Below are 23,535 nucleotides of genomic sequence, written 5' to 3' on the forward strand. Positions count from 1 at the left end.
TATGGGCGATACGAATGAATTTGTCTCATCTTCCTAATAATATCAGGGTAAATCGACAGAGAAGGTTAGACTTGGACTCTCAGTTGTCGCTTGATTATTACCAGATTGGTTTCTCATGACAGTAGGGCTGCCACGATTTGTCGACTAGTCACGATTACGTCGACTATCAAAATCGTCGACGACTGATTTAATAGTCGACGCGTCGTTTGAAACTTTGTACGATCACAAAAGACGCAGGAATAAGTGGCAGGATTTAAGAGTGTAATAACGGACTGAAACAGAAGATGGCAGCATTGCATGTACAAGGATGTCAGCTACCGTTAAACCCCGAAGAAGAAGAAGAAGAAGAAGCTGTGTCCCAGAATTCATAGCGCGGCCCAGCGCAGTTTCCAACAATGGCGGCAGCTAGTTAGTTTTAATGTTACTCTTATTATTCTTTCTGGGTCACAAAATAAACGTTTAACATATTTTCAGGCGAGAATGTAGCTGTGTAAACCTCAAATATCTGCTCAGTTTATCAGGACACCGCATATTTTCAAAAGCGCTCCGACGTTTTCGGAGACGTCTGTTACCCACTAGCTCGTTAGCGAGCCGGGGGCTAGGCTCACTAGCGCCGCGAGAACACCGGACTCCCCGCAAATCGTTTTCAAACCCACCGCCGTCTTTCGCTACTCAGGTTAAATATATATGAGTCACTTAGATAACTTAAAATGTTATTGTTTGGCTTTTTTTTTTTAGTATTTTATTTGTTCCTGAGTAAATCAGTTTGTCTGAGATTAAAGTTATAGTTTTTACACAGCTGAATAAACCTCAAGCAGACAGCTGATTATCAGAAGTGTGAGATGCTCCAGAATATACTCCGGTGTCCTGTTATATTTTAGATAGCAAGGAGTTTATTAAACTTCACCGAAACAATCTGCAAATTTCATTAAAATTCAATAAACTATCATCTTGTCTTTATTTTTAGTTAGCACAGACCTTAAACACTTAAAGCTGTAAGCTAATGATAGTTATATAAGAGCAGATGCTGCTGGTGCAATAAGCTGTAGTTTTACGTCTAATGGATGATGATCTGATTAGTCGACTAATCGCAAAAATAATCGGTGACTAGTCGACTATCAAAATAATCGTTTGTGGCAGCCCTACATGACAGCCAGTTTGTTCCACGAATGTTTCATAGTCTTAAGAAGAGTTAAGATTTGTTCTTGTCGAGCCTTAAGAGGTTTGATACGGCTACTATTCTTGCACACCTGATCCAATTAAAGGCTACATGTTGAACACTTTAATTGGCTTTAAGAGCAAAAGCAGCTCAAGAGCGAGAAAGTGGTGGGGTGGGCTCGACAAACTGGGAGGTAAACTAAATACTTTGGCCTATCAAGCACTCCTGATGCATTTATATGCCACTACTGAATGTCAGTAACTTTCAACTTCTCTGTTTCATAATTTGTGTTATGTCATTGTGTCTCTGCACAGCCTTATTAGATGGCTGCCCCTCCCTGAGTCTGGTTCTGCAGAGGTCTCTTCTTCCTTCACTGTCAGTGCTGCTCATAGGAAACTGTTGCAGTTTTCGCTCTTGCAGGGACATTAAAACATACTGCAACTTGAGGTGATGTTGCAAGGAGCTGGCTCTATATAGAGCGAAAACTGGGTCCAATCAGAAGATATGCAGCTTTTAATCACATCAGGAGCAAAAACTATACTTGAAATGGGGATTTTAATTAAAGGTCAAGGGTCAAATTAACAATGGAAACGTTAAAATTTTACTACAGTGGCACTGGAACTGTAACCATGGACAAATTTAAAAGTAGCACACCAGGCCAACAGTACCATCCAGAGGAGCTGGGGATGAGAATTTGAGGAGGTCATTAAAATAACTTTTCCCAGCTACTCCACAGAGGCCTCCGCATGGTCTCCCTCCCCCACCATATCCAGTTCATTTTCTTTCCTTATGTTCACACACACTCTGCAGATAATGTACTGAACCACAGCCGCACGTCTCAGTGGGATCTGCTCTTAATATTCCCTGGTGGACACCGTGCTTTTTCTCAGCACTAATGTCATTAACTGCAGGCATGTCACGGCTCAACTACCCTGACATTAATACAGAGACCATAAATAGTGAACTTGGTGGATATTCACTGTGGGCATCATTCTTAATCTGTGTTTATAACAGCACCTTTCAACTATTAATTGAAGCCCCATATTACACATAGCACTGAACATAAAAATAATGTAAGAGGCCTGGAAAGAAAAGAGGGCGAAAAAAGTAACAAAGAGCTATTTAAAGCTCAGTGGGAGGAGATTCGCACACAGCTCTGGAGGGGAAGCCTCCAGAGGAAGGATCAATGCCACCGAGTGTCGTAATGACTTTGGATGCAGGCCAGATGCCAGGATTATTGCTTGTGTCAGCCAACAGACAGACGGGTGGAACAATAGTCACAAGGGCGCACGTATTTTGGAGAGGGTGCCCAGTGGGAAAAAACTGGGCCCAGAAAGGCTTGGCCAAGACACGCTGGTCTTCCCCCGTCTGTTTCTGTATTCCTGTTGCTAAACGCTGCAGGTCACAGAGACACCGAGAAACCGACAGGCAAGGAAAACCCCTCTTCAATCGCCTCTGCATGTTTAAGATACTAAAAGCATGGAAAGACTAATTATTTTCTATACGTCTATACAACTTTCACACTTGAATATGAGCTCATTTTTATCCCGGGTCTTTTCAAATGAAGCTCATTGTTAACGATAGGTTAACGATAAGCCCAACCCCTGCTGATTTACCATCCTCCCGATGGTACTATATTAGCTCAGGTCAGGCAAGAGTGCTGGGCGTGGAAAATTATTCCTGGCATGACTGTCAACACAAAAAAAAGATAAAATGCACATAATGGCCCCAGTGACAGGAACCATAATGACCTGATAGTCAAGTATATTAGCCAGTACTGCATCTTGTGACAGTCAGGCACATTATAGCACAGAAATAGCACTAATCCATGTTTTCAAGTAGATGATCAAATGGAAATAGTTATTGTGGAGTAAATGTATTTTTAGCAACAGTATCTTATTAATGTTTGACGTCAAACGAATCTCTTGTAGCCCAGATATTATCAAGATATCATATCACAGTTTTGCTACATCGTGGAACTTCTTTGGGCCAGCATCTATTATATACTTAATTACACAGTGATGACTCACGAGGATCCATGACTTATTCTTCAGAAAGGCCCATTAGTCAATCAGCTAGAGTGCACTGCAAGTCTAGAGGTAAATGAAAACGTAAAAAGGCTTTTTGTTCGTCCAGAAATAGCTTCTAAAAGAATAATGAGCGCAAGAGACTTGAAGGCTTGTCAATAAAGTGTAGCCGAGAAGGCACGTGACCTGGCCAGAACACGGCTCCCAAGCAAATATTCAATCACACCCGGGGTAGGTGGGGGCAGGCAGCTGGGGGCTACGGATATTGATCCCATACAGACAGACAAATAGCAGCTAAACAGTCAAGAAACTCTGTTAAGAAAAGCAGCACAGGATACACACAAATGACTGGCTTTGCTTCTGTTTGCTTCTGTCTTTACACATGCAGAACTACCGTGTTAACAAGTACCCAAATAAGTCAGCTAGAGGAGTGAGGCAGAACATTCAGCCTTCTCAGTCTGCACGTTGTTCACCTTAACCCGAGGCTATTTACCATTGTTATTAGGCTCAAATTAGTTCCAAACCGCTGGACTTCAGGATGTCTCAGTCTCATAACTCAGTGAGCCTAATGCGCCATTTATATCAGCTCATCGCCACCAAAGACAGATCTCAACATGATTCATTTATGCCACATAAATATTTCAGCAGACAGAGCGGCTACAGTCTATTCATGGGAACCAAGGCCCCCGAGATGAAAGCCCCCCTCCCTCCCGATCACCTGCCATTTGTGAATGAGGAGAAGAGCTGGAGGGGAATATAGATACTGCCTCAATCTAAGCAACAGCAACATCCATAAGTCGCTTATCAGATCACAATGCTGTAACCGGCACTCACAACAACAACAGGGCAGCTGCAGATTTAATCCCCCCTCCCTGTTTGGCTCCGTCTGGCTCCTCATAGGCTCAGGAGGGCTACAGTAGGGCGGATAGTGCAGGGACAACAGAGGCAGCTGGGGCTTGCACTGACATCAGAGGGCTGGCCCTGCTCGGCTTAGCGAGGATCTGCAGAGAGAGAAACCTTTCCACTGTGTATGACTTTATGAATGATAAAAGAGAGAGGCATATGCCATGAAATTTAAAGGAATGGACACAGGAAACAGACTTTGTGAATGTCAGTCACTCAGTTACAGTATTCTTCAAGGACACATCTAAAACCTGCAGGACACCGGCCCTCAAGGCCTGGAGTTCCCCACCCCTGATTTAGACCTTCACTGAACAACCGCTAGCAAATAACCAAAGTTATATTCAGGCATTTGACAATAAACCAATATCACAATGAATAACTGTAAAATGTTAACACACACAGGTTAAACGTTTTTCCTTTTTGTCATCTCTGCAAGCAACAAAACAGTTATTTGGAGAGTCTAGACTTATACTTTGGAAAGACTTAAATTTCAGTGGCCAATGCATAAAGAATGCATTTACAGTAGGGTCTCCAACTAAATATGATAACAATCTAACCACCATTTGCTGGTGGGTAGATATGCCTATTATACTCGTTGTTGATTAAGGCGGAAACAAAAAGGTTTTCACTCTTGTTGCTGATTTTGTGTGCCATCTCTCTCTCTTTGCTGTATTAAGCAAAGTGTGAACATTAACACACTAACAAGCTCAAAATGGCTGTCCGTGTAAGCATGAGTGGGCCACTTATTTAGGAAATTCAAAAAAAGAGTGTGTCGATGCCTTTTTTGTGGTATTTCTGGCTATTTGACAAATAAACGGTGTCGTATGCTTGAGTAACTCAACTTGAACTCAATTAAATGGTTAAAAACATGACAGCCTGTTCTTTAGGGGCGGATGCCAAAACTTAATGGTAAACAGTGAAAGCATAAACCTAATATTTCCTTTTGTAGTCTGATCAATTGTAAGGGCTAAAACACTTTACATATTCTTAACTATATGGTAAATGGCCTGTATTTATATAGCGCTTTTCTAGTCCCTAAGGACCCCAAAGCGCTTTACACATCCAGTCATCCACCCATTCACACACTGGTGATGGCAGCTACATTGTAGCCACAGCCACCCTGGGGCGCACTGACAGAGGCGAGGCTGCCGGACACTGGCGCCACCGGGCCCTCTGACCACCACCAGTAGGCAACGGGTGAAGTGTCTTGCCCAAGGACACAACGACCGAGACTGTCCAAGCCGGGGCTCGAACCGGCAACCTTCCGATTACAAGGCGAACGCCCAACTCTTGAGCCACGATCGCCCCATAACTAGAGCTCTTCTGTACTTCAACCTTTTGGTTTTTTGCAAGAACAGGAACAACAAGCTGTAATGGGATCTGGCAAGTTTTGGCTCATGTTAATGTTGCAAAACCAGATGGATTAGTCGACAGCTGTAGTGTCATGGGTCGTATGTCAGGTTTAATGGGACACTCCTTAAAGATAAACAACGTGAATGGCTGCTTATTACGACTCTCAGCGCAGTTAGCATTATCCAAAGACACACTTTAAGCTTTGTGTTCACAGACTGAATGTGATTTCAGGGGCCCAAACATGAAAGTTGAACAAATGTAAAATCAATTTTAAATTTTAATGAAACTCCTACAAAATAATGAGACATTTAGTTCATGGCTCAGATTTTAAAACAGGCAACAACAACCACACAATTTCTGCCACATGTTCTCTAAAAATAGCTTTAATCTACAAATGGCTGAGTAATGACAACTAATCTGTGCCAGTGTTCCAGCGCTGCCATTTGACCTGATGTGACATGTTTGATGTGCCAGTGAGATGGGCCTAAACCGGCACCTCCATCATCGAGTGCACAGAGTAAGTCACGCATGTCCAAAACATATCAACTGTTCTCAGTCTGACTGAGGAAATGATAACGTAGGTAGATGCAAGTTATTGTCTGTTATTTATTCACATCTCACTGCTTTTATTAAATTCATGAAACGATGACTTCATGCATTATTCGCACCACAGTCCAATAATATGAGCAGTGATTGTCTTTGGGCTGATTTCAAGGATAACCTTGATGGATCCGTCAGATGCATTATAAAACAGTACATTTTTACATATACTTTTAAAACTGACCATAAATGTGCAAATGCATGACTGTGACCTAGCTGAACGTAAACCTAGCTGAGACGGGATCATTGTCGTATAATGAACACGCTCTCGGGGATGGGAGGAGGGTGTGGGGGATGGTTGAGCGGGGCGCGAGGGCAGCGAGAATTTCATCTTCCCAGCCACTGATGGTGTTGCTTTCCTGTGGAGTGCCCGCTGACACCTCTTCATCTGACCTCGTCATCCCACTGTGACACTGTCACACTGGCTGTCTCCTGGCACACGCACGCTAGCTGCAATTTTCCTGCTGTTTCAGCTGAGTGTGCATCACACTTTCACACACCGGGGGCACAAAATTCTGCTCAGCAGCAAAAACTTACGATGACAGAAAAACAGACACAGTTTATGGGTTCTTCTTCTTTTTTTCCTTTTTTTAGGTATCTGAGATTATTTCATGTTTCAGGATTTGCTGCCCATCTATAGCTGATGGAAAAATTGAGACGAATGGAGGATCTCTACAAGCATAAATTTACAATGCAGGCTTGCAGTGGGTTGTAAATAAGACTCAACCAGGATGTCAGCTAACCTGCTCATCAAATGATCTAATCAATTTCAGCAGATGGTTCGATTAGGGACCATAAAATCAAGGATTTAGTGGCTTTTACACTGAATCCAAGTTGGTCTTATAATTGAACCTATTGTGCTTTTTTATTATTTTTAGTCATACAAATACTATTACGGTGGTGGACGTTCACATCAAAAATGACCATTTTCAAATTATGAGGTCAGTGTATGTGCAAGTAATCCCTGTCATCTAAAGTACACAGCTGTGAGCACAGAAGCTCCACCCACCTGCTGTTTAAAGTCAGTAGCTTGGTGAACAGAGGCTTTAATTTTAGAATAAGATGAGAAGATAAATAAACATTATTTTGGTCTATCACACCAAGGTACTCTGACAGAGTCCAAGGGTAATATAAGCACAAAACATTAAACTAAATATTTAGTTTGGTCAGTACTGCATTGATTTTTGCTTTTAAAATGCACAACTGAGTTTATTGAATTTTTCTACCTGAATAAAGACCGTCACATTCACATGTTTCTATGCCAAGTAGAAAAAACACTAGTTTACTGCATTGCATAGAGCCACGGTTTTGATAGCCTTCACACCAAAATCATGATCATGAGTTTCCCTTGCCTGACATCAACATAACAACAAATATAGCAAACAGTACAACAGTCTGCGTCTCTGCATGAAGACCCAACTCTAAGTTCTTAGTCTCTGAATCTATCTCTTAGTGGGAACATGCATTTGCACGTTCCTCCTCACGGTGACCTGCCACATCCACTTTGCCTTGCAGACAGAGAGGAATCATTGAGGTGAGGGAAATTGAGTATCTGAAGAAACACATATTAGGCTGGCTGCAGGTTAGTGATGGAGGCAGGACGTGAAGTGGAAAATGGAGAACGGGATGTGTCCCGTGAAGTCACATAGGGTAGAGAAGCCAGAGGGAACTTGATATGACACACCAGCAAACCCAGGAAGGGGATTTAGTGGCGTGTTGTGCCACATTATTATCAGCCAGTGATTCACCAGGCACACTGGCAGCTTTCAATCCCTCCAGTCTCCCTCCCCATGCTATTACAACTATTCAGACAGACCGAGGTTCAGCTAGTCTTATTAAAATGCTACAGGGCGCACAGCCTGCTCCACATATGCTTGAAAAAAATGTGGATAATGCCAGTGAGGTAGAGATAGCTTGATTATAGAAGAAGTAGGCTATAATGTCTCACTCTTACCTAGTAGTTACTAAGGTAATGAGAGTTGAAGAACTATTATTCTCCTTCTCCCCCCAAAATTTTGATGAGTTACTTGACTCACAGCTTTGGGGAAATCCCCACAAAACTTACATCAGCTCATCCACGTCTTCATGTTTTACAGTTTTTGCACTTTGATTTTTTCCTGGAAATGTTACCATCAGTGATCACATCACTCTGAATTCTGAGCCTGGAACACATTAAAAAAAAAAGGTTTATGTTTGTTTTGCTAAAAAAACAAAAAACAACAAAAACAACCACAAAATCACCTTTTGTTCTGTGTGTGTGATAAATACCTTGAAACGAATGTTGAATTTCACCTACTAACATTTCAAATGAGCATTTTTACTTGGGAAGCTCCTGCCACTCGCGGCGAATTTAATGAAAAAATTCCTGACTGCACGTTGCTGGAAGTGGATGATGTAAACATCTTCAGAATGTCAACATACTGACAAATGGCTCAAATAAAAAAGAGGCAGCAGAACTGCCAAAAACCCTTTAAAGATCAAAAAAATACACCATGAAATGCACAGCAGTGGCTGCAGTGGACACTTCTTATTGTTTCTAACACCTGATTTCACTTCACCTCTTTGTATGTTAAAACTTCGCACCTCTGCACAGCTGGTCGAGAAACCAACAGCACAAGCAGGAGTGGCCCACAGACCAGCTGTACAACTTTGTGCACTGCCTCCGTCTGACAACAAACCGTCAGCGAACCTGCTACTTCTGCTGGACCATAAATCTTGGTTAAGGCCTGATTTAGACTTCTGCTGTGAATCTTTGTAGAGCCTACCAAGTGGCCGATGTCACTACCGGCATTTATGCTTGTGCGTGGTGCATTATGTGTTACCTTGTGGTCATGTCCCAGCATTTTATACGCAGTGCCAGCCGATAGAAACTCACTTCTGGGTCTCCATTCTTTGTTGTGGTCTCCCCCCCAGAGTCTTTCAATTTTTTCCACTCCTTTGTACATTCCCTCACATCCATTCAGACAGTTTTGGCAATGTTCCTACAGGATGTTGCTGACTTCTAAGGATGCCAGGCTCCTTATATTGAGACAATCGTTGTTCTTGTCTTTCCAACAAATATAAAAAATATTGAGAAAGTAGCAGGAGATGCACAGGAGGAATTGCTAGTACTGAAAATGGCAATCGCTATGGTTACAGGCTGCATCAACATGACATGCAGTTACATTTCTACAGCGGTAAAGGTCAGGTTACATCGTAGGGTTTCAGAGGGGTTTGTGCTAACAACATAGTTTCGTGACAGAACATAAATATTCAGTAAACCTCATAATGGTTGAACCTGTGGTTGTGTATCGGGGTCAGTGCGTGGAGTCAGAGGCCATTCAAACAGCAGCTGTGAACCCATTCAGCACACCTTAATAGCCTTAGAATTGATGCTTTATTATACAAATATCAAAGTTTTGATGACCATCGAGCTTTACAGGAAGCTTTGTTCGACCTTCAAAATAAAAGCTCCAACAAATTTTGTGCTGCCCCTCATGGGCACTACATGATGCTGGATTTTCTGAGATTTTAAGACAAAAGCTCATAAATAATAAAATTACATTTTGATGAATGTTTTTAGCTGTCTCTTCCATAGACACAGATTTATTATTGACATGGTTATTAACACTAAACAAATTAGGAAAGAACTTGAAAGTAAATCCTCACAAATATTAATGTCACTTATCTGGGCTTATAGAAAGTGCTGGCTTTTCTATATATAATTAAGTATTCCCTGGCTGCCTTGCCAGTGGCTGTCTGTCTCTGTAGAATCATACATTAAACGTGCTGATAAGCACTAATGTCACCTGCATCCCAACTGTCTTAGATAAGGTTGTTTTGGCAACACACGAGGAACAGGCTGGCAGGGATCTCGGATGTTTCCACAGCACAGCGGAGAAGAGTGACAAGGAGTGGGGCTGCACGTGGTGGCCAAGACTGGCGAGTGTGCAGCACAGAGGGGGCTGACGGACAGGCTGCTGATGGATTAGGTGGTAAGCCTGGCAGAGGGCTGCCCTTTCTAGATGGAAGCCTGCCTGATGCACAGTGGTGATTAAAATATAAAACTGAAGGGTGGGGAGTGTGCTCAGGCTCTCATAAAAACAACTGAAAGAAACGCTGCTGAGCAGACGCATGACTGAGCAAAACAGTGGAAGTGGATATGGAGCCATGAGGCTGGAAAATACTTGATCCAAGAGCAGCAGCAGCACAGGCCATCAACCTGGAAGCACGGAAGGTGATCCAATCCAACACTGAGATGGATGCTTGAAAGAAATTTCCCCCGAAGCAGGCGGATAAGAGTGTACACAAAGCCAAGTGAAGTGAAAGCTCGCACACAAGAATTTCACTCACATGTACTGTACCAATGTACCTGCACATGTGATGTGACAATAAAAGTGATTTGATTTGACTTGATTTGAAAAGCTTAATTGTTTGCTCTTTGTAACCTAAAAAGGTGGTGTAATGGTGACAGCAATAGCTGCTGCATAATTCATCTGTTTGTTCCTCTGACTGCAGCAGGCTCCGCATTGGTCAACACTTTTATACAGTCTCGTCGTATTTAATTATTTAGATTTCTACCACTATAATGCACAAGCTCGTCAGCGAAAATCCATCATTTCTGTTGTGCTGCGCAGGATGACAAATTGCGTTACAGTTACCAGCCCTCAAGTGGCATTTTAGGACCAACAGACAAAACTACCGCCAAGCAAATCACCTTTCAGCAAGAGGATATTCAAATTCCAGTCTGAGAGCTATTACAGTTTTACTTTTTATTTGTATTTTCTTTAGAGTTTTTAATTTGCTTTTCAGTTAGTTTCCAGGGTGGAGTTGCTCATATCTGCAAACCCACTCTTTTTTGAAAATGTTCAGTTTCAGTTAGTTTCAGTGCAACATTTTGTGAAGGACGCTGACTCAAAGTCACATCGTTTTTAGTTCGATTTTTGTTATCGGCGGTCGTCTTTTGCTTTGTAAGCAGTCGTGAATTTATATTTACTTAATTGTAACTGTCTGCCCCAAATCTGCTTGTTAAGGCTGACATCATTAGCCAGGCCTAAACGTTCCTTCAGTTCAGCAAACAAACACTGAGGCCCTGTATCCAAAGCCTTCCATCTCCATTAAAATGATTAGTGTGTGTGTTCTCATAAGTGTTACAATAAGGTGTATGTCCAGGCATCCATGAAAAAGAGGATTTTTGCGGTTTAGCAAAGTTTCAAGTTGACACTGTGTTGGATTGACAGTTAAAAACTAAAAATGATATGCAATGTTCTCACTTAAGTATTTCTAACAAACTGGAATTTACAACACCGCTGTACCTTTGGATGTAAACAAAGACGTCCAAAGGGCTGGCTGGCATACAGTAATGCGCTACCTTATGTCTAACTACTGAGTAATACACTTTAGTACAAGCAATGTGTAATATGAGGGTGAAATTGTTCTCAATAGAAGTGCATGCAATTCCCCAGAGACAAATCTAATGATGTTGGAAGGAAGGAAGGAAGGTAAGAAGGAAGGAAGGAAGGAAGGAAGCTGTGGAAAACGAACAAAGCTTCAGCCAAGAGAACATCTGAGATGAACCTATCAGTAGCAAGAGGTTAGTCATTCGTATGTTGCTGCACAGGGCTGATCATAAGCTTAATGCAAGCTGAAAGCGATTCTTTCCTGAAGTGTTCCAATATTAGGTGTCTGAGGCTGGAGTGTACGGAGTGAGTTTTTATAAATGTAGCCTGAAGACATGCTACACTTGAACAATGCTTATAAGAAGGTGTAGAGGTTGAAACTGACAACCAAACATTGTTCAAGGGGCTAAAAAGTAAAATAAAATAGAAAATAAAAGATAAAAATCAAGCAAAACAGACGAGAGCCTCATCCAACGAAGGAGACTCTTGAACCCAAACACAGTCATGACAAATCTCTGAACAAGCAAATAACCTCTACGATTCAAGACCATCTGTTGGGAGTATGGACTGGCATACAGTGTGTGGACCGATTACTTCCAGTGCAGCTTTGTATCTGGATAGTGGAGAGACACTCAATAATTAAATCTTCAGAAAACCATTAGGAAAAGATGCTTTCTTTCCCAATATTACCCCCAGTGTATTCTGCTGCAATATCGTATAATATAATTTGCTGCTTTATTAGCACGGTTTTATAGGTACACGAAACTTTGAAAGCCAAGCTTAACCATCATGAACTGATGATAACATTTCAAGAAATTCACAAGTCGATCAACGTTTTATTTAACTCATCTGTAGCATCTAAATTTTTAAGTCACATTGCTTGTATCTTTACAGCTCAGTCTATTTAGAGTCAGACTGTCAAACTCACTTTAGTTCATGGGCAACATGCAGTCCAAACTGATCTCATGTGGGCCAGAAAGGTAAAACCACCGCACAAGAAAGCGTCACTCCAAATTTTTCCCTTTCTTTGGTGTAAACAAATTAATTTTTAAAGCCTTCACCCAGGCCACAAATGGGATTTTAAAGAAACGGTGAACCCTTTAAAAACGTCTCATAGAACAAAAGGCATAATTCCGTGTTAAATATTTTTTCTAATTCAATGAGTAATCCATTCAGAAAACAGCCTGAGATATCTTAAGAAATATAAATGAAGTTTAAAACTGTATTTCGGTTTTCCACATTCATTGAGTCTAATATCAGCACATGTACCTTCACAGCAGAAAGGTACAAAACCTTCACGAACTCTACATGTTACTCAAAAGGATTAACAATGCGCTTCATCAAGAAACTGTAGTATTAAAGACTTCCACACTATGCAAAGCCAGGTAGATCCTTTGATGGTCTAGTTCTGGCCCCCCATATGCATGTTTAATGTGCTGTTAAACAAGGTCACTTTTTGAAAAAAAAGGAGTGAAAAACACATTAAACTTACACCAAAACACTGCTGGTAAATTACAAAGCAGATAATATGTATAATAAGGTGGCCTAGACATTACGCAACGACTTCATCTAGATGCACACAAAAACAAATTAGAAAAGGTTCATTTTAATTCACTTTACAAGACCAGCCCGCCTGCCTTAGGGGCCAAAATTATATACTCAACAGCAATAACTCAGACTGAGATATTACCCAGACCTCTGCAGCTATAAATCAAGCCCAAGCCTTTCAAAATCAAGTGGCAACAGCGCTGCTACATTTACTGTGAAGAGAAACAGAAACTTCAGAAGGCATCATAAAAAATGGGTTTTTGTTATTGATGTCTGCAGATAAATCCAGTCAAAGCCCTGAGTAGTCAGAGGTCAATGTCAGCCTCACATGAGTGACTGCAGGGATTTAAAGACTGGCTGCAGGTGCACAAGTCTGCACACCTGCAGCAGGTAGGTAGACTTCTGTGTTTGGACTCTGCTGGAAAGACAAACACAACTTTAAGCCTAAAATGCCACTAAGTGTCCTAAAGTAAACACATCCTTTTACGAGCAATCAAATCACTTAGGTAATGCCTATGTGTCTGCATCTTCATTCCCTGCCAAACACAATAGAGATGCAGTGGAAAGTTCTTGGTGCAGGGAAGGAGTGGGGGGCCCCAGCTGAACCACAATGGCTGCATTATTAGACCCACACAGTTGTAGATGCCATTTGCTGGACACTTGTGGATACTTTGAGTAAGCTACAACTTAATCTGTTTTCTGAGATGATGGGGTGATTCCTAAGAGGTAGGATATGGCTTGTCCCGGGGTCAGGTGCAATCTTCAGCGGCTTCACTGTGACAACGCCTTTGTCTCGAAACCCCTTCTCCTCTATCACTTTCACTTTAGGCTAACTTATTATTTTTAACATTTAACTTGAAAGAGTTCTTTCCCTTGAACGTCTCATAGAAAACTTCCAAACCGCCCGACCCTCTCTTCCCTCGGGTCTTATTTACGCCTATTCGGGGGGACCGTTAATCACGGCTTTAGCTAGCGAGTTACTGCACTTCCACAGAGCTGTCGGCCGGCCTTCTAGCAAGGAAGAAGGTAATAATGTACAAGATATTTTTTCTTCGCCTGGTCTCGAAAATATAAAACAGATAAAAACATTCCTACGTACCCTCCGCCCGAGTACGAAGATCAGACATCGTTCTCTGGACGGGCGGCATCTCTCCACGCAGAGCCGGGCAACGGCACCTGTCAAGTGGCCGCGGTGTTGGTTCTGCCCCGTGTGTTCTGGCTGCTGCTCCTCAACCGTCAAAGAATTTCAAAATTACGGCTAAAAAATCAAAATCTCTCTCATGCGGATTGAGCTGATGCGTGTTCACTGCTGATGAGAGATTTACATAAGGAATTGCCAACTTTCATTTCCCGGTTGGTGACAGAACCATGCTCAGGAGCCCACCGCTTCATGCATCGCCCAGCATCTCGGTTCGCACGGCGGACTGAAGCCGTCAGACGCCCCCCTGGTATAGTAAGAGTGGACACGGACTAACCATGAACTGAAGTGAGGGGGACGTTGCCGCTTCACATTATGGACTGTACCATTTGCAGAAATAGCGGGAGGGGTTAACACATTAACATAACCGTAATTACGCCTTGGCTAGAATTAAAAGAAGTGATAGAAATAATATTTATCTGATAATATCGAGAGGCTAAAGTGCTGTACTTCAATCCCCGTCGCCCATAATCATTAAAATGCTAGATTATTGTTTTAAAATGGCCTTGAAACTGCTGGTTGGCGTAAGCACATCCCCCCTTCGCGGTAGACATACACATGTTGGGAGTTGGCTTATTAGAACAGAATCATGTTTTCGTGTATCAAACGTGCTTTGTGCACCATCAGCAAATAGAAATCACTATTTAATGGACCGGTATGCATAAAACTACAGTAGGAGATTTTGTTTTATAAAACAAAATTCATTTCCATTCATGGAAAGTCCCCGTTCATCTCTATTATCTATTTATTTATTGCAATACACGCCACTATATCTGTACATCTGTCGGTACAACTCACCTATTCAAACATAGGTGAGTATATTACAAAAAGCACATATTTTTTCCTAATTACTTCTTGGTTTTCATTGCTGTTGTTAATGTGTCACTTCTCAGATAAGCGTAATTCATAGCACAGTGGTTATTATTTAATAAGTATAAATCGTGGCAAATAAAGATGAACACTGAATACTGACATTTTGAGAAAGAGAGTTGGTTACAAAAGCACTGCCAACATTAATAGCTGGGGTTAAAGCTTACCCCCATGCCGTTAAGTATCATTTTACAAGATTACACATTGTTAGATTTTATCAGTGGTTAATATTTAACAAAAATCATGTGCTCATAAAAGTTGGTTTTCTCCTTTTACTCTTGCTTTGTTTTTCTCAATTAGTGGCACTCAAGTGACACATAAGCTTTACAGTGTCATTAATTCCATTTATGGCCATTTTATTCAATGTGTGTGATGATTTTGTGGATTTTGCTCTTGCAAAAATGACCCTAATCCTATTCAAATAGTGATGAAACACTGATATCCAGGAAGTGTTAACCTTTGAATCGCTAAAGCAATAAAAACTGTCTTATAGTGACAGAAATAAGATGTTAATATATTGTACCACACATGTATGAAGTAAAGGACGTGTTTGAATTACTGCACTGTACTTTCCGTTAAACGCAGGAAAAAAATGCACTGATAGAGAACTGCAATCAATCTGCAAGTCACTCTGATGCTGCAACAGTTACCATTATTCACCAGCATTCAATATGTACGCACAACAAAAATACACATGGTTCATCTATACAGAGACTTTAACAAGTCCTGAGGCTTTACCTTCAGCATAATCTTTTGCAGAGAAAAAGAAACTGACAAAAATGTCTGTATGGATTGGCCACTCTGGCACACGGGTGTTGTGTCAAAACTAATGTCTCTGATCAATAGAACAGTGCATTTTTCTTTACAAGTACCCAAACTAATGAAATAAATTATCAGTCATCTCCACAATAAGCAGTTCTGAGAAGATGTAAAAATAAACTCATGCAAAAAAGCAACAAATGAAAGAGTTTTGAAGTGACAGATTGGTGAAAACACTGTCAAAAATAACAGGATCAAACAGTTGTAAACAGACTGTAGTATAAGTCACCGTGTTATTATGTGATTATTGTCTAGAGATGAGCTCAGCAGAAGATCTAATCCAGGGTGACTTACTCTAGCTCTCATCAGTGTCACTCGCCTGTCATGAATCTGCTCTAACTTGGACGATCGGGAACCTGAAATAGGACTTAAAGGACAATATACATGCAAAAGAACGAGGCTGTGCTGCCTGTCTGCTGTGCATACAGCAAATCAAAGTGGGTCCTCTTTCCCTCTGCAGTTGGAATGCAAATCACACTGGAGACAGCATTTGTACAGCACCAGCACCACTGCAGTTGCTTGAGAGAACTGCAGATACACTACAGCTGTCTGATGTCTATTTCTCACCAACAGTATTTCCACAGTTCTTTTTGTTCCAGCTGAGAGATTCAGTGCATATTTTCATCTGATCTAAAACTCTTTGATGGGAATGATTTAGGAGGCTCTCCTCCTATTTTTATCCATATTCCTGTATAAATTAAAATCATTTCACTGTGGTGGGGATTAGAGGGAAATGAGATTATACTTCTACATGTTCGGCTGCACATCTTCCACACAAAGTCTGCAGACTGTGTTCTTGGGGGGGGGTGTCACCTTCAGTGGCACTGTAAGTCCTCTTCTCAGCAGGAAAAGAGGAAAAACAAAACACACAATGTTTTGCATGAGGTCAAGATGAACTGCATCCAAAATACCTGAACATCTTCACCTCCTCCTCCTCTTACTAGAGAGACACATCTCTCCCAAAGATTTCCTTTCTCTCCCCCCACTCCTAATTCAACATCAGCTCGCCACCATAGGGATTTGGCTCTGTAGCTCCCATGGTTGCTAAGCAACAGTGACAAGAAGCCTGCCTCTTCGATTATGTGCGAGTTGCTCTGGTTTTCTGTCTTATAGCACATCCAGTCCAAACAATGAATCATTCAAGCAGCCGTCCAAATTTGTACCACCGTCGAAATCTGTGTCAGTTTCAAACGGAAAGAGTGTTTTTATCCGTTTATTTATATCTTTATCAGAGTGACCTAAAAAGACTTCTTTACTCTTTTGATCAAATATAGAAGTGTAAATATACCTACAATGAGAGTGTCTGTGATCAAAATTAAAGTAAAGAATCAGTGGGACTTCAGAAAATCATAGAATTAATATTTTAAATCAGCTATAAGTTACCCACTAATTTAAATGTATTATTGAAACTAGCACGATTGCATATGGGCGCCATGGTAAACCAGCCTACAGTGAAGTAAAGGTAGATCCACTGTAGCCTAAGTGCTCTATGGAAACTGTCACCAACATGCTCTAATACAGTGGGGGAACGATTATCTGATCAGCGGCTGAATTGGTCAGTTTGCTCAACTACAAAGAAATGAGCAGTTTCTCGTTTTTATTGTAGTTTCATTTTGAGAGACAGAATATCAACTAAAAATCATGAAAAAGCATGTTACAAACAAAAGGTCATAAATTGAGTTGCTGTCATTGAGTGAAATAAGCATTTGATTCCCAAACAAAAAATGAAGTAGTACTTGTTGGAGAAACCCTTGTTGGCAAATGGTGTAGTTGGTCACCAGATTTGCACACATATCAGGAGAGATTCTGGCCCATTAGTCTTTAAAGAAACTCTCTAAGTCCTTCACATTTCTTGGCTGTCACTTTCTTCAGCCACCAGTCTGGAGACTGAAAAGGCCACTCCATGATCTTAATGGGCTTCTTCTTTAGCCCCTCCTTTGTTGTCTTGAGTATGTGTTTTGTGTCATCATCATGCTGGAAAACCATCTTCAGTGTTCTGGCTGAAGGAAGGAGGTTCTTGTCTGAGATTTTACACTATATGGACCCATCTATTGGCATGTCAATGCGGTGAAGTCGTCCCCAAAGCCTAACTTTTCCACCTCCATGCATGGATCATGTTCTTTGGATCATACTCAGCACTTCTTTACCTTCTAACACACCAGGCTGAGTTAATGTCAAAGAGCTCGATTTTGGTTTCATCTGGCCACATCACTTTCTCCCAAGCCTTCTCTGAATCATTAACATGTTCACTGGCAAAGTCCTGTACTTGCATTCTTGTGGAAGGTCTATAAACTTGTCCTTGACGTCCTCTGACAGCTCTATGGTCTTGCCTATGGTGGTTAAAAGGTTTATCTGTAATAGATTGGTTGATTGACTATAATCTGTGCACCACATGGGCACACAACTAGAATTCTGGCTGGTTTGTAGGGGTTTAAATCCTTATTTCACTCAGTGACATATAAATCAATTTATTACTGCGATGTGTTTTTTCTGGATCCTTGGTTGATATTTTGTCTCTTAACAAAATTAGAGCTTGTTCATTTTTTTTTTTAAATTGAGCAAACTTAAAAATTTAACAGGGACTTAATCTCAGGTTTTAGCTTTTAAGTTTTCATAATTTTTCTTTTTGCTGAAGGTCATACACTCTGATCAGTGGAAATTTTCAGTTTACTTTAAAAGCCTTTTTCTGGCTGAGGTAGTTGCATGGCTTAAAGACTTGCAGTGTTGCTCTACCAGCAGACCACTTTGATCCAGATTGAAATACCTCTACAAATATTGGAAAATATGCGATGAGATATAGTAAAAGTCATCGATGCCCCTTAGAATAACAGTTTGGTGAACCTATTTTGATAGACATCAGCTTCCAGCATGCTTTTTGGTGACTCTGAAGTGAAGACTTTGCAAGATAAACATGGCCACGTAAAGATGATGCACAGCCAGCTATCTGGAGTTTGGCTAACTGACAAAATTCTGCTACAACACTACAAACTGTTCAGAGAAATGTTGAGCAAATGCATTCAAAAAACATGCAGAAACAGGGCTGTCTCTGGCTGCTGCTGAATATAACATGACAACTATACAAGTCCTCGCTTTAACTTAAATCAGAAGCACCTGATAAGCCCCAGTAACCTGTCTCTAAAAGCCTCGCTGTCACTTTCCCTGCATCAAACTAAAATGAATTTGTAGTGTCCTCCAGAGATAGCTCACAAAAATCATCCTGAATAACCAGCTTATAAATGATGATGTGTGTAAGCCCCTATCTGGGGGCTCTTTGCTTCTGCAGGAAAATACTTTGAGCCACTTTGCTGCTGCCTAGAGAGAAAATACTAAGGCCGCTTAAACCCTGCAACAACTTCACTGGATCCTATCCCAGAAGGTATTAAAAAGGTATCGGTGCTTACAGTGGAGGATAAAAAAGAGGATATTTTCCTCACTGGTATCTTCACTATATTTGTGTAAGTAACCCAAATTAGGAGGAAATTTAAATCTTTATAAGAGTTACATCCTTACACAAAGAAAACTCGTTGAATGAACTGTCTTTCAGGTACACTTTAATTAAAATTTTGTGCTCTGAAGCAATAAAAAGAAAGTTGTGATCCACTGATTTCTCTCTTTTTTGTTTGTTAAAAGTTAAAGTTAAAGTTAAACGTCTGCCTTCCCAGGTTACATCAGTCCAACACCTACACAGCTGGTCTGGATCAGTTTTTTCATCACTTTCTATCACGAATTACTGGTCCCTGTGTGAAGACTAATCAAACCAGGAGGATGGATGCAGCTGCAACCTGCAGCTCTATCTTTCATTCCTTGCCTACAGCTCTTGAGGGCGTGATTGGGCAGAGTGACATTTAGCTGTAATTAAATTGCACTCTGCCCCCTTGTGGATGTTGATCTCTAGTCGGGGAAGGGGGAAACGGTTCATTGGCCAACCACTCACAAGTGGTGAGTCACTGCATAGTCATTTGACCTGCTCACTATAACTGATGATATCTGGCGTACATCCTGTCAAACGATACGTTTAACGAACTGTAGGAGTAACTTACAGACAATCTCCAACGTAGTTTTTCTCTCTGGCATGAGAGCTCAGTACTGCAGACCAGCCATAGACTGAGGTAAACATGAAAGGAAATCATGCTGAATATTCATGTTTATTCAGGACGCATGGAAGCCATTTTTCACCCCGCGCCGTTTGACTTTTCCCACTTAGTAGCAGGCGAGCCGACAATCAGCAGTGAAATTAGAGAGCGTTACAGTATTAATCCTTTCAAATGACTTTTTTAATGGCAGTAGAGGTGGCTGCTGAGGTTATATTAGTGCTGCTGATGAGCCAGGCTGAGAGATAAGCTCTTCAAGTTGAATAGCCTATCACTATCACAGTGCTCTCCTGTCTAAATGTGGCAAAGTGTGATAAAATGGCTGCTTGACACAACATGGCGTGGGCATATTTAACTGAATTTCAGATAGGCATGCCCCCTCCCTGCCTTTAAGGAGGCAAAAAACATGGTAATGTGTTTAATTAATCTTGAATCATCTAATATTGTAGTGCCTCTTTTGTTGGCAGGAACCCACAGAGGACTCTTTTGTTTCAGGTGAAAAGCTGGTGTGTAGACATAGTGGTGCTTAAAGGCGCAAACAAACCAATTCAAATGAAAACTATATGTAAATGGGCCTTTTATTACAATTAAAAGAATAGTGTTTAAGTAAATTCAATTCAATATTATTTACACAGCACCAAATCACAACAGCAGTCGCCTCAAGGCGCTTTGTATTGTAAGGTCGACCCTACAATCACACATACAGAGAAAAACCCAGCAAGCGCTTTGTTGACAATAGGAAGGAAAAAACTCCCCGTTAACAGGAAGAAACCTCCGACAGAACCAGGCTCAGGGAGGTGCGGCCATTTCGGGTGAGAGAAGGAAGACAGGATAAAAGACATGCTGTGGAAGAGAGACAGAGGACAATAAATTTGACCTATTTAATGATCGTAACCATAAAACTCAGATTTTGTTGAAAATTATGAATTTAGACAAAAACTCTCATCTGAACCATGACCTACTTTTCCCAAAGCATTCAACGTTTGGATTATGTCCCCAAAATCAAGTTCAAATCCAGTTTTTATTGCTGAACCTGGAACTGTAAAATATTCTGTAAAGTTTGTAAAGTTTGTCCTCTGCTTAATCAGTGCTGTGTATGTTTTGGGCTGTAGTTAAATGCACTGTGAATATTTTCCTAATAATTGTTTAACACTGTTTACGTGGGACAATAAGATCCTAAAATGAAAAAAAAAAAGTTACCTCAGTTAAAAAGATGCCTGTGACTAAATAAAAACAGATTTAATAATACATGTTTGGACCACTATGATACACAGAGAGCAGTCTGGTAAGTAATCCTACATGTGGACAAAACCTTTGTCTCCAAGAAAACATCGCAGGGTTCCTTTAACTGACATCTTCACGAGTCTGGAGTCAAATGACGCTAAATCCAAGCTGTTGCAAGGGCTGCTTTTACCACCTGTACTCATTAGCAGTGAGAAAAACTAAAACTGACTAAAACGGTTCACACAGATGCCTCGAGTGAAATATCAAACCGGCCTAACTTGGAAAGAAAACGTGATCGAAAGCCACCATGAGAAATGCAGGTTTTCAAGACACTTACGGGTGAAAGTCCAGGAAAGGTAATGATCAGAAAATCTTTATCTGTTAGCAGCAATAATTTACAATACACCTACACAGGCCACACTGTAATAGCTGCAGTGATGTGCTTTTAATAAAAGACAGTTTAAGGGAGAGTCAATAAAAGCTGGAACCAGAGCCAGACCCATAAAGCAGCCCCAGCCTCGGGATGCCACTAAATATTAGTTTGACACATTGGACTTTCACAGATGGATTTTCTCCAGTGATTGAAATGAGGTGGCATAGAGTGTATTTGTGTGTGTGGTTGTAGCTCTCACCTGAGGGGCCAAACTGGAGCACTCAAACAGAGTGGTGCTGTCACCGCTGCAAGCTGATGCGTCACATCTCCAGGGACCCGCTTCATCACCTGTGACACAGAAAAACTGGCCGAGACATCTCAGAGGACATGTTGCTGTATTGAGTCACCGTGACACTTTATCGGTCTTCCTCTTCTCTCTGCAGGCGCTCAGTGCACGAGGAATATCCACCTCGGTGTCACTTCACCTCACTTTAAGATGGCAGAAAAGCTCCAGTATGTTACTGAAACTGGAGTGACGCATTTTTCAGAATAAGAGTAGAACCTGGCCTGTAAAATTGTGAATACTTGCAGAACTACTGTGTGCATTTGAATCCTTCACCACTTCACTGGTTTATCTTCACATATACATTTACAGTTGTTACTTTTAGAATACTGTTTGATTTAGTCTGCTATATGCAACTTTGGCAACTTGTTCTGAGTCTATTCGGCATTTCCACTGTAAAACATTAAGTTTAAACTATACACAAACATATAAAGTAAAAGTAAAAAGGTATGCTTGAATAAAGTGCATTGTGGATTTACTGTTAACACAGTTCAGTGTTAAAGGAGTTCAGAGAAACCAGAACAACTGCGAGGCTTCGGATCCGCTAATAATGTCAACATGCTTGCAGCATCTGCTGATTAGGAATGTTTGCTAAAGTTTTTAAGGAATGTACTGTTGTGTTAGTTTAATGACTTAGTGTTTGTTTAAGCACGCGAAAGGTTAGTCTGAAAGAATTTTTATCTTCTTTTCTCTTTTTCCCATTAAAAAAACATTTTATTTTTTTAAACAAATTTACATAATATTGGCATAAGAATAACTGCTGGGACATCACAAAAGTCAGAGAGATTAATCCTCTGGGAACCCCGAATCAATTTATCCAGCTGTTAAGATATCACTCTCTGGACAAAAGGTGTGAAAGACTCAATCAAATGTGTGTTTGGGCTTTTTTGCTGGGTACTTGTAGTTGTTTTACATGTTTTGCATGTGTATAAAACCAGAACACAACCCTCATTACAAGCTGTTACGACCCGGCTCAAAAGCCGCAACATAAAAAAAAGGAGATGAATAACAGAGTGTGGGTGAGAAGCGGTTTCATCCTAAAATGGAAAACCAGGTTGGCTAAAATGGCTGGTGCCACCAAGGCAAAGACTAGTGCACTGCCGGAAAGCTTGCCTCAGGTATGCTTTTATCCACACCTGACTAGGTGTGGCCAATTAGCACCAGCTGAAAACACTGAGACGATTAGAAGCTGCAGAGGGACGTAACACAAGCTTGTGGGAAGAAAGTAACGAGATAACTGTAATAAATGTTGAAATATTGGCTTATCTGATGCAGACAGTGTCAGCTGTCATTTCATCTCAAGAGGGGGAAATGTTTGTTTGATTAAAGCATATGAGGTTTTCTGTCAATGTGCTGTTGAAAACTGTGTAAATTGCAATGAATAATTCAGAGACTACGATCATTTTACTTGAGACTAGCCTGGTAGGTTGCCATGGTAGAAATGCATGTATTATTTACAGGTTGTGTGACTGTTAGGCAGCTTACAGGCGCTCAGTTGTTTTTAGATCTGTTCAAGCTGCGAGGATTAAACGTGGTAGTAATCCACGGGAAACAAAACAGTGTGTCTGAGGCCTACATTCACCTCCGCATGAGTACGAAAGAGCTGGACTACAGTGTTGTGGACCATGTGATGTGGCAGAGGGTTTACG

General features: G+C 41.0%; 1 protein-coding gene across 3 annotated transcripts in view; it reads right to left on the reverse strand.

The window, feature by feature from the left end:
* The window catches only part of atp8a1 (ATPase phospholipid transporting 8A1), a 106,824-nt gene extending 92,397 nt beyond the window's left edge, over positions 1-14,427 (reverse strand). For all 3 annotated transcript variants that reach the window (XM_085363525.1, XM_085363533.1, XM_085363517.1), the window contains exon 1: positions 14,068-14,427. In XM_085363525.1, coding sequence (XP_085219651.1) covers positions 14,068-14,116 — 49 coding nt within the window. In that variant the 5' untranslated portion in view covers positions 14,117-14,427. The remainder of the gene's footprint in view (positions 1-14,067) is intronic.
* Between the last annotated feature and the right edge of the window lie 9,108 nt (positions 14,428-23,535).

This window comes from Diplotaxodon limnothrissa, linkage group LG2 (assembly GCF_057381915.1).
Source record: "Diplotaxodon limnothrissa isolate DT_005_m linkage group LG2, D_limnothrissa_male_GT1.1, whole genome shotgun sequence".
Taxonomy (NCBI): Eukaryota; Metazoa; Chordata; class Actinopteri; order Cichliformes; family Cichlidae; genus Diplotaxodon; species Diplotaxodon limnothrissa.